Source organism: Pteropus medius, unplaced genomic scaffold (genome assembly GCF_902729225.1).
Source record: "Pteropus medius unplaced genomic scaffold, Ma_sr-lr_union100, whole genome shotgun sequence".
Taxonomy (NCBI): domain Eukaryota; kingdom Metazoa; phylum Chordata; class Mammalia; order Chiroptera; family Pteropodidae; genus Pteropus; species Pteropus medius.
In genome coordinates, this window is record NW_024346667.1 from 18,743,384 (window position 1) to 18,755,882 (window position 12,499).

Here is a 12,499-nt window from a genome sequence, read left to right on the forward strand (position 1 = left end):
GAGTGCTCTGGATATCCAAAACAGGGCCTGCCTCACTCTTCAGCTGAATACAAGTTAACAGGTTTTCGTGAGTAAACTTCCCAAGGTGGAGAAAGAACTACCCAAATGGAGCAGAGGGATCAATTCCTAGAGCTCACACAGAGGCAGGAAGAGTCTTCCCACCAACCTGGGTAGAAAAACCTTGTAATTCAAAGGGGGTGTTGGGTACTCTGGAGAGTACTGCCTCATTAGTGGAACAGAATTAGGCTAAAAGCCTAACAAAGCTTAAAAGCAAGCCTGAAAGGATCCAACTTGTATTAAAGTACTTAATTGCATTGTATAACAAAGCTCAAGAATAACAAAACTAGCACCAAACAGTGTTAAATTAAAAATGTCTGACATTCAGTTAAAAATCAATAGATGTGTTGGAAAAGATGCCTTGAACAAGATTAGTGAAATTGAAAATGTGGCAATAGAAATTATTCTTAATGAAACACAGAAAGAAAAAGAACAACTGAACAAGAATGAGCAGACAGTCCGAGATCTGGGACAACTTTAGGTGGCATAATATACATGTAATTAGAGTCCCCAAAAGAGTGGAGAAACAGAGGAACAGGAAAAATATTTGAAAAATAGTGGTTGAAAAATTACTCAATTTGATAAAATTATTAATCCATAGATCCTAATGTTCAACAAATTTCCAATGCAAGACACATGAAGAGAAAAGTATACCCAAACACATTGCTTAAAATCAATGGTAAACGGCCTAAAAGGACCCAGAGAAAACATACACGGCATAAAGAAAAACAAATAGTAGACAGTGCGGTCACATCTTCTAAAGATGTACTTGTAGGGGGGAAAAAATCCTATCAACCTAGAATTCTACATTCAGTGAAACTATCTTTCAGAACAAAGGTGAATTAAAGGCTTTCTCATACATATGAAAGCTGGAAGAACGTATTACTATAGCAGTTTAGCATTAAAGGAAATGTTGAAGTCCTTTAGTAAAAAGGAAAATGATTTCAGGTGGAAATCTGCATCTAACAAAGGAATGAAGAGCACTAAAAATGTTAAATATGCAAGCAAATATAATAGACTTGTTTTTATTATTATTAATCTCCATAAAAGATAATTGTTCAAAGCAAGAGTAACAACAGTATTGTTTGGTTTGTAACCTACGTAAATAAAAAATGCAATGAAAATAACATGGCATAAAAGCTGGGAGGTGTTCTTAGGCTGTACACAAAGTGGTGTAAGTTAAAGAGGTAAGCCGTAAACTGTAAACCACTTTACAACAAGAAAAAAATGTGTGAGACGCTGCTAAAGGGAAATTTAAGTAAACATGCCTAGAGGGAAATTTACAAAAGTTTAAAGCCTGTATTGAAAAATAAGAGATAGCTCAAATTAATCTCAACTTCCTCATTAAGAAACTAGAAAAAGAAAAGCAAATTAAAGCAAAGTAAGCAGAAGAAAGGAAATAAAGATAAAAGAAGAAATGAATAGAAAAAAACAGTGGAGAAAAATCTTTGAAATCAAAAGATTGCGATTTAAAAAAATGTTAGTAAACTTCTAATCAGACAAGTCAGGAAAAAAGGAGACTACTCAAATTACCAATATAAGGAATGTGAGAGGTGACATAACTGTACATGCTAATATAGTAAAAGGATAATGGAATATTATGAACAACTTTATGCCAATAAATTCACCAACTTAGATAAACTAGACTTATTCCTTGAAAGACACAAACTACCAAATCTCACTCAAGAAGACTAGATTACCCCATTAGCCCTATATCAAGTAAAGAAATTTAGTTAAACCTTCCCATAAGGAAAACTACATATACAGATGATTTTACTAATGAATTCTACCAAACATTTAAGGAAGATATAATACTAATTCTATGTACAGTCTTCCAAACAAATTGAGGAGGTGGGACTATTTCCCAATTCATTAATCTCAACAATGAGACAGACATTGTAAGAAAAGAAAACTGTCCTCATGAACATATAAAAAAATACATCATGACCAAGTAAGATTTAACCTAGAGATGCCAAGATGGTTTAATATTTGGAAAACAATCTGTGCAATTTACCATATGAACAGACTAAGACAACATATGGTCATCTCAGTAGATGCAGAAAAAGCATTTGACAATATCCAGCATTTGAGCAAACTGGTGAAAAAAAGACTTTCTTTACCCTGATAAATTTATCAGTAAAAAATCAACAGCTACCTTCATAATGGCAATTACATGGGAAAGAAAAGGTTTGACATCTGCATTTATATTGCCATTTTACCCTGAGATTCCCCTGAATGATACTGTAATGGATAAGGTGGTACTTCTTAATGGATTGTCTTATTTACTTTTATAGGAGTTAGGGCATGGGATTTTAAATAAACCAAAAATTAGCATTAGTGAATCATTATGGCTACTCTCACTTAAAGTTTTATTTTTATTTTGGTGGATTATAGTTAGTAAACACAGTTTCATTAAAGATGGTTGGTAAATATTATAAAATATATTTGCCTTTATATCCAATATTATTGTTGTGCCTTTACTTTTTCATTTTTAATCTTTTCATGATTTCTTATCTTTATGCTTGTTACAGTTCCACCCACAAAAATAAGTCCTTATTATTTTGGGTACATTATTTATATGTCCACTGAATTTAATGATGTCTAATTTCTACTTTTTTTTTCTTTGTTTAGGAAAACATAGAACCTCTTCAGGTATCATTTGCTGTTCCGAGTCCTCTTAGTAAGTCTTCAGTATCGGAGACTCTTTCAGGTACTCGCTTTTGTTTATCTTATAATCATAAATGTCATTTGCAATATGTGTTTTTGTTTATCTTATAATCATAAATGTCATTTGCAATATGTGTTTTTGTTTATCTTATAATCATAAATGTCATTTGCAATATGTGTGTATACAAAACAATCTCCTATTTTCTTTTTAAACTTTTATTTTTATTATAACAATGCTTACTTGGTTTTAAAAACCAAATAGTATAGAAAAGCTTGTAAGAAGTCTCTATCCATCCATTTTCCTTCCAAGTCTCACACTTTATAATTACACACATTTAACTTATATGGAAGCTCCTTTGCACAGTTTGCACAAATGAAATGATACCGGTCATAAGGGTCATTCTTAAATATCCAAAATTGTCCATCCGCATTTACATGACATCCTAGGTACATGTACTTTCCAAGATCTCTGGGTTTTTTTCGATAATGATAAAGGCAACAAAGATCTCAGCCCTTTTCTGACAAACTGGCTTGCAAATGTCATGGGGAAAACACAGGATGGGAACCATTATTCATGTCTCTCTCCTTGTCAAACTCCTTTAATGGCTTTTCATTGGCCGTGGGACACAAACTAAGCTTATTAGCACAGAATCCGAGACATTCAGTATTTAGTTAAAGCTAAAATTTGAAGTATAGTCTGTCACGTTCTGAGGCCTATACTCTTTAACACATTATACTGCTTTTCATTTATAGCATTAAAAGTGATGAAACTAAAATTTTCCTGAACTTTGTAAAATAAAGTTTTTCAGGATCATTTTAATGCTCTTTACTGCGATTTCATCGTACAAAATGTAGCTTGGTGTAAATAATAGACATGAGTGAAAATATGGGTATTTATTGTAATATAATTTAATCTGTTAGCAAGGTAATATGTTCTAGTCTCCATGAAAAGTGGCGAAAGTTTCTGGGTTATTCAAATAAACTTAAAGTTTTGAAAAATTTATATGAATCTCAAAATGTATTTGTCTTGGTATTCTGTTAAGATATGATACTAAAGCAAAGGTGAGTATCCCAAAGAGTATGCAGTGGATCTGAAAGACGGTGGATCTGGTAACTTCTGTTAGTTACCCTAATCTTGCTTGTATCTGGCTCATCAGGCACAGATACCTACAGCTCTTCAAATAACCAGGAGAAAATATCCTCCTGTAAGAGAGGTAGAAGAACACGGACCTCCAACAGAAGAACTGTAAGTGTTTGTACTTGGTACAACGTATTTTTAAATCTTGCAATAGATTTTTTTTTTTTTTTCCTTTTTTCATGACCAAATGATTATGGGTAAAATCTTGGCTTGATTAGTGTCATTAAATGTTAATACTGTATCTTCCCTGGTACGTAACCCAGGGTAGTAATGTTTTCCTGATTTTGTTTTAATTCTGTGAGAAGAAAAATCCAATGAAATAAGGTGCTTTCAGAGTTTATGTTAATGTGGAAGGTACTCTGTTTGAAAGCTTTTTGGGATCTGTGGAGTTTTATGAATTTTATTGAGGTACAAAGTGAAGAAGAGTAGAATATAATTAGCAGAGCCAGAAAATGACACAGATGTAATCTTTTTTAAAACCGTACTTTGTTTCGTGTGGTTTTTTAACACAAGGTTTTAGCTATTTTCAGTATGAGCATAGTTTTCACTGAATTCATGTCCTTTGCTGTTTTATTAAATTAGATAAAATTGGATTTTTGTCTGTGCGTCATATTGTATAAACATATAGTATACTGTTACAGGATTTTAGGCTGATATTATTGGATAATAAACCCAGAATTCAAACTTATATAATCTAATAGTTCATGATTTTTTTCCCATAGCCTAAAGGCAGTAATGCTCAATAAATATTGCGATGAATGAATAAATCAACTAATTCTTAAGTTTGATCTTTCATCCTTAAAATAATTGGTCAGAGTGCATATATTTCTGGGTCTGTTTGATAGATCAAAAATTTGTAATCGCTGTTTCTCCCATTTGAGGTGCTAGGTTGGTTAAAATAATTCTAATGGTGTTTGAATTAAATGGAAATGGGATATAAAAATGGTAGAAGCAGCATGGAAAGAAAATAAGCGAGAGGACACAGATTAAAATAGAACTACTTGTGTTTTATGTTATTCCTATTTTAAATTTTCTTTATAGCAATTGAGTAGTTTTTCAGAAGAGAGCGTTTGCAGTTTATTGAATACAGAAGCTCAGCCTTGTAAAGAAAACAAAAGTAAGAGGAGGAAATGTCAAGAAAGCGAGCACACCGACAGAACACTTCCTAAAAAGAGTCGGGTGAGTGCGTTTAAAGATACAACGAAGAGTAGAAGTGCATTTCTTTGTTATGTGGTTAAGAGAACATGCAAACAAAATTTTTCTAGTTAATTACCTGAGGGCCATTTTCGCATCTTCTTCGTTGTGTTCCGTGGATCCAGAACAGTAAATTATCCGCACTCCAATGCTAAATTGATTCTTATCTCTGAATCTAATCTAACTTCACCCTATTTGGGGACTCCTCAGATTTCCTAGTCGGGGATGAGTGTACCATCTGCCACTCGTTTGACCTTGGTTCTGCCAGTGGCTTGATCACTTCCTCATGCTTGAAGAAGAACTTAGAAACTAAGCTCTCGGTCTTCTTCAACGCGTCAAGGCCTGTCCTGGCTCAGATGACTTCACCGTCTCTTAATGAATAGCCGATCTAGCCCTTTAACCCAGTTCCCAGTCCCCCTCCCTTCGATGATCTGGACCTTCCTTTGCCACACCCCGAGCTTGTTAATAGCTAAGCCCTTCTCTCTTTTAATAATGTGCATTTATATGTCCCGTTCTCTGACCCGACCTCCTGTCCACCCAGCGCTCTCACTTCCTTCCTCATGCCTCTGCCAGTTCTAATAATCTGACTCTCTTTTTACCCTCCAGCTTTTAAATATCCCTTAATTTCCAGTTTCCTTTCTCATTCTAAACCCCAGTGAGCTGTTATCAACCACTCTTGTCAGTAATCTCAGTTTTTCCTTCCTTTCATTCCACTTCAACTCTGAATGAATGAATCTAACCACGATCCCCTCCCCATCTAACATCACCGCTGAGGGACTCCAACAGGTGTTTCTACAAATCCGTTGTTCCACATATTATCTGCCGTGCTGTCTCGTTCTCCACCACTCCGCCACTTCACTTTAATTATTTTGCAAGTTATTTAGTAACTTAGTGACCAGAATCCAGTGCGTCCTTTGAGGTCTTGTTCTTACTCAACATCTCAGCAACACTTGACGTTATCAAAAACATTCTTTTACAGTCTTCATTAAAGTTTTATTCTTTTCCATCCATCCTTAGATGTTTGTGTTACCCAGCATTCTATTCTTTGCCCTTTCGAACTCTGTATTTTCTGGATGGTTTTATACGCGGCATGCTTGATGACTCCTGAATCTCTCTGATCTATAAACATATGTTCATCTGCCTGCTAGACATCTCTTCTCAAACCATCCTGTATACACCTAAAAATGTCCACATTTCCAAAACTAAACTTCAATTTCACCCCAATATACAGAATGGTTAGTAAACTTCTTTTCTGCTCCATAAAACAAAAACTGTTTCATCACTTGGTTTAAACATGGCACAAACACCCCCAAGTCAGCAGAGTAAGAAGAAACTGGGTGTTTTTCTGATTCAGTCCCCTTTTTTGGGTCACATACTCCTTTGAAAGAGCCCTTTGCTGTAAAACTATATATACATTAAGTTTAAAAATATGCATACATTTTATTTTATTGCATTAGAAATTGGTTCCCCTCATTTCTATATCTACTACTTCATATAAAATCAATTACCGGAAAGTTCAAAAAGGGTCGTCGAGTATTAAGTTTTGCTCCAACCCCTCCAAGGACCCCCACTGAATCAAAATAATTAATAAAATAGGAGGAATAGACTTAGAATAACAATGAAAAGAGGAAGGAAATGAGTAGGGGTATTAAGCAACAGATGATAGGCTTCGGTGAATTTCTAGAAGACAAAGCAGATGGGAGCATGTCAACAGATAAAAGAGGTGGAAAGATTTACAGCTCAGAATGTGCTAGGAGGGAGCAAGAGAGGCGCCGGGGAGCCCGCCCGGCCCTCAGGACCCCAGGAGACTCCAGGCCCAGTATTGGCAGACACAGTATATGGTGAGAGTGAGAGGTGCTAGTGAAAAACAGATTAATTGAAGTCCTATATAAGAAACAATTTCCACCCGTCGGCACCCCACCCCCCTCTCCCAGCTTGAAGCTCAGAACAGATGTTGTCATCTAGGTTAAAACCTTTATTATGATATTTGGAAAGTCCCCCAATTTTAACAGCTCTTGCTCTAAAGCAAGGCCTGCAATTGACACGCCCCATTCTCCCTCTGTGTCCCACACAGAGTCCCTAGTAGAAATTACTATGCAGGAAAGAGACAGCGGGAAAGCAGAGGAAACCCATACCAATTTCCATTCTTTTCTTAAGAATCAGACAACTGAGTAGAACGAACTGCAAGACAGGCCAATATTAAAAGGTTGAAAAACTGACCCCAGGGAGGAATGTTTTTCAGGTAATGAAACTTTACAAAAAATAAATATTTGGATGTAGTCATATTTAAGAAAGTATCACCTGTGACAAACTAAAAAGAGGATGCTAGGAAAAAGGAGCAGCAAAAAAGTATTTGCGAAACATATTAGTAGTCAGACTAGAGAATGAAATTAAGGCGAGTCTCCCAGAAGGCAGAGCAAAATAGAGACAAACTAGTAAAAAGAGACATGGAAGACCAATCTATGAGACTTCATAGGGATCTCAGAAAAGGAAAACAGAGTGGAAGAAATTGTCAAAAGATTTTTCAGAACTGAAGAAAGGAGTCTTCAGGTTTAAAGGGCCTCCTGAATGCCTAAAACAATGAAAAAACGCCAGGACTTGGACATGTCCTTGTGAAATTAAGCAGTAAGGATAAGGAGAAAGGTTTACCTACCAGGAAATAGAGTGGTACCAAGTTTAAGAAAAGTCTGATGCTGAAGGAATACTCAACAGGACATTTAAAGCTGTGGAAAAAAAATATATGTATCAGCCCATCACTCTAGATCTAGCCAAATTTAATTAAGTGTAAAATACAAAGTAAACACATTCAGACATTTCCGGGACTCTGAAAGTTTTTCTTTGGCTATTACTGGAGGAGGTACTCAAGCAAAATCAGGAGGTAGGTTGAGAATTCAAGACATCGTAGCTATAATAATATAAGAGAGCAATGCAAGAGAAATCTCTGATGATAGCTGTTCAGCCAGCCTAGATCAGCCAGTCCAAATCTGAGCAAGGAAAGCATGTTCCAGGGAGAAAGTCTCTGATGGGAATGTTTTTGGAGATGGAGCCTTTAAAGTGGTGTTTAAGTTAAAATGAGGCCCTTAGAATGGTCCCTAATCCAGCTTGACTGGTATCCTTTTGAGAAGAAATTTGGACACAAAAGGAGACACCAGGGTACACACTCAGGGAGAAGACCTTGGGAAGGGGCAGCAGGAGGGCAGCCATCTGTATACCAGGGAGAGGCCTCAGAGGACACCAACCCTTCCAAGACCTTCGTCTTAGACTTCTAGCTTCCAGAATTGTGAGAACATAATATTGGTTAAGCCACACAGTCTGTGTTGTTTTGTTACAGCAGCTAATCTGACAAACTAATACACTACCTTTTTTATCTGAGAAAATAGGGAACATTTTAAAATAATAGTAAATACATGTGTACACACACACAAAACCTTTTTAATTTAAAAAAAAAAAAGTGGAAGAATAAGGCAAAAACAAAAACTGGTTACCTACAGGGAGAAGCAACAGGAGGGAAGAGGAAGGAATGAAAGCTATATTTACTTGACTGTCTTTTTTCCTTTCGACATTGATCTGTGTAAATGTTTCACGTGACTCTAAAACAAATGAAATTTGGGTAAAAGAACAATCTCTAGAAATTGCAAACAAAATGAAACGAGTTATCTTAACTGTATATTAAGTTGGTGGCTTAACCTCACAAAGTTTTCTCAGACTTAGAAATTTGAAAAATCCCAGTGGGATATATCCTAAGGACGGAAATAAGTGTAAAGATATCTTAAACAATACGAAGTACTCAGACGATGGAAGAATTGATCTAGAATCAAGAAAATAAGCAGTTTTTTTAACTGTCATTAGGAATCCAGACTTTTCACTGTGAGATAGAAAACAATTTCAAATCAAATTCAAAACCTTGCTAGACAAAATTCGAATGGGAAATATAAGTATGAAATTATGTTTTTTCACTTAAAATAATTTTCTAGCTCTTTTGATAAGGCTTAGAAGCAGTGAACATCCCTGGTACCTAGATGTACCTAGATTTGCTGTCTCTAAATACCATTTTCTACTAAAAACTATCAGAGTTCTTTAGTGAAATGGCCACTTTCAGATTTACAGCAACAGATGTAGGAGATGAGCCTAGGTCTGTCCCAGTGTGCAAGCCAGAAAGCTGACGAGACTTCTGGGTTCCCGTTAGAGGACAAGACCATCTAGAAGGGGCTACCACGGACCCAAAGTGGGACAGTGTGACCATCAGCAATAATGATTGCAGTAGATTGAAACACAAACATCAATTATGAAAAAACACTTAAGTTCATAATAATAACAAAACCTAAAGGCCACCTTAGAAGCTGTCGAGGACATCAACTCATTTTTCCAAAAACTAGAAAATAAAGTTTGAACTCTATTTTAAGTAAATAACTAATGAAGAATTTCCACTAATAAGTAAAAATGACATGTTCACGAAAGCTTTTGAACGTTAGGTAGAAGGCTGATGGGGGTGGGGATGTGATGGATGGATCGGACGGAACACCTGAGCCCAGTGCATTCACAATGCCACAGAAGGAGAGTGGGTCTCCTGATGCCATCAGGAAATGTACAACCATCCATGAAAGACTCTTTCCAAAAAATAATTAAAACTGAATCCTAATGAAGCCTAGATCTAATGACCAGTTATAAGAAGTACAGGGGATGGAGGAAGATAAAGTGATTGCAGTGAGCCAAACCTGGAGTTTGGCTAATTCTATGGGATAGATGACTCAGTTTATTCACCAAATAAACAGCAAGGGATAAAAACAAAGGAACCATAGATTAAAAGATCTACCAACCACATGGCATGTGTGGAGACCTTATTGGGATCCTGATTTGAAAAGTTGTAAAAAGGTGTTTATGGACCAGTTGGAAAACTTTGAACTCACTGTCGTTATGGTTTTTTGGGTTTAAATGTTTTATTTTGAGATAATTTTAGAAATGCTTGCTGTTGTAAGAAGAGATAGATCCAAATATCTTGTACCTAGCTTTTCCCAATGGTGACATCTTGCAGAACTGTTGTACAATATCACAATAATACAGTATCAAAATACAGTCAAGATATAGGACATTCGTTGCCACAAAGATGTCTGTCTCCTGTTTCCCTTTTGTAGCTTCATTTGCTTCCCATTTCTACCCCAGTTTAACCTCTGACAATCAGTAATCTGTTACCTGTTTCTCTGTTTTTGTCATTTTAAGAATGTTACATAAATGAAATCACATACTCTGTAGCGTTTTGGGACTAGCTTTTTTCATTCAGAGTAATTCGCGGATTTGGCCAAGTTTTTGTGTGTATCGGTAGTTCTTTTTATTGCTGAGTAGTATTGGTTGTTATAAAAAGAAAAAGAGATAATCATTTTGCAATATATACATATATCCAATACATACATTTTATACCTTAAACTTATGTGATGTCAAGTCATTTATATTTCAATAAAGCTGGAAAAAATAAAACTCCATTATAAAAGAAGAAAAAAATCAACAATAAATATGTCAGGTAATAAAATATTACATTTTGTTGTAGGAAAAAAAGGAGCCCTTACCTCTTAGAGGTGCTGTAGGAGTTTTCAGATGAAATTATGTAATATCTGGGATTTGCTTTAAAATAATCTGGGGAGGTTATAAACTAATCTTGATTTTTTAAATGTTAGTAATTATTGAAGCCACTTGATGGGTACGTGGGGTTCAATATACTATTCTCTCTATTTTTTGTGGATTCGACATTTTCCATTATAAAAAGTTAAAAATATAGCAATATGAGCCCCTTATTTATAGAGATGGAGCTGCCTACATATCTAGAAGTGGAACCAATAAATAAGTAAATAGCAGAAGTAGGGAAATGTATGCTTGTCGTTAGCTTTCCTGTACAATTTGATTTGTTCCTATGTACATGAATCATTTTTAAATCACTTTAAAGAATTATTTTTAAATCACTTTAAAGCTACTTACAGAAAAGAATTTAAATATGCATTAATTGCAAATACAAGATAAGCATTTACTTCTGGTGCATGACCTTCACTGTATGAAAAGAAATATTGGTGATTCTGGAGTAAATGGAATCACTTACAGGGTAATACTTTTAGTTGTCCTTTGTCCGCTCCTAGACATAAACCAATTTCTAGATCACATGACTTCCCTAGGGCTCCAATCACAGGTGGCTTCTTTTGTTTATTACAGTTATAAGCAAGGCTTTGGTATTGGAGTAAATTCATATTTTGTTAATGCTCTAGCCTTCGCAAATACAACCTCATGGCTGATATAAGCACCGCTCAATGAATTTTCATGGCAGACCACAGGTGCTTTAATCTCTAATCTTTTCTTTTTAGATGGTATACTTCTATGGCCCATGACCATGAAAAAACAAAATATTAGTGTTTTATCATGTTTAGCAAGTTTTATGGTTTAATTAATTGTACTTCTTTTTCTTTTACATGCATTCATTCATTTCTTCATGTTTATTTAGAAGCCACTATGCACCACACACTGCTGCAGGTGCTGGAGACATTTTATATAAACAAAGATTTTCAACTTCCTGCTAAAAGGGGATTTTTCCTAGAGTTTATGACCTGATGACACTGACCATAGTTTATTAACGGACCATGTAAGGTCTACATCACACAGTAACACTAAGAGCATAGTTTGGTATTTAAAATACTTTCTTCCATATTAGTTCTCAAAGTAGTAGGAAGGAATTTAAAAGAACAAGAATAGCCAACGTATAGCTCTTACTATGAGTCAAGCCCTATTTTAACTGTTTCACATATGTTAACTTATTTAATACTCAGCACAGCTCTTGCGATTCCCATTTTGCAGATGAGAATGAGATCCAGAGAAGTGAGGTGACTTGCTTAAGGTTATAAAGTAGTTAAGTGGCAGAGTCAGGATTTGAACCAAAGGCTTCTGGCACCAGAGTCAGGATTTGAACCAAAGGCTCCTGGAGGCCAGATGTTGTTCTTTTGTAACTTATCTGTGGAGCCCGAGTTAAAATTTTCTCTTGGCAAAGATGAAACACTGCTATTTGTGACAACATGGATGGATTTTGAGACTGTCATGCGAAGCAAAATAAGTTATGTGGAAGAAGTTGAGAACCATATGATTTTATTCATATGGGATATAAAACTTGAAAGCAACAAACAAACAAGACAAATAAGAGAAAGCGGGGAGGGGAAAAGTAGATAAAGGTCAAGGGGGGTCATATGGTGATGAAGGAGATTTGACTTTGGGTGGTGAACATACAATGCAATGTACAGATGATGTATTATAGAATTGTATACTTGAAACATTTTATTAACCATCACCCTCAATAAATTTAATTTTTTAAAAAAAGATTTTCTCTCGGCTTCCACACTCACTGACCAAGCTATCATTTCCCCTACTGTTCCATGGAAGTCCAGAAATTCTATGGAAAAAAATGTTTCGTGGAAA

The 12,499-nt window shown here is 35.5% G+C and overlaps 1 protein-coding gene across 4 annotated transcripts in view; it reads left to right on the forward strand.

Annotated features, from left to right (window-relative positions):
- Positions 1–12,499, forward strand: part of CDCA2 (cell division cycle associated 2) — a 37,980-nt gene that overhangs the window by 19,753 nt on the left and 5,728 nt on the right. For all 4 annotated transcript variants that reach the window (XM_039876141.1, XM_039876142.1, XM_039876140.1 and 1 more), the window contains 3 exons: positions 2,689–2,767; positions 3,882–3,970; positions 4,904–5,041. In XM_039876141.1, the coding sequence (XP_039732075.1) occupies positions 2,689–2,767; positions 3,882–3,970; positions 4,904–5,041 (306 nt within the window). The remainder of the gene's footprint in view (positions 1–2,688; positions 2,768–3,881; positions 3,971–4,903; positions 5,042–12,499) is intronic.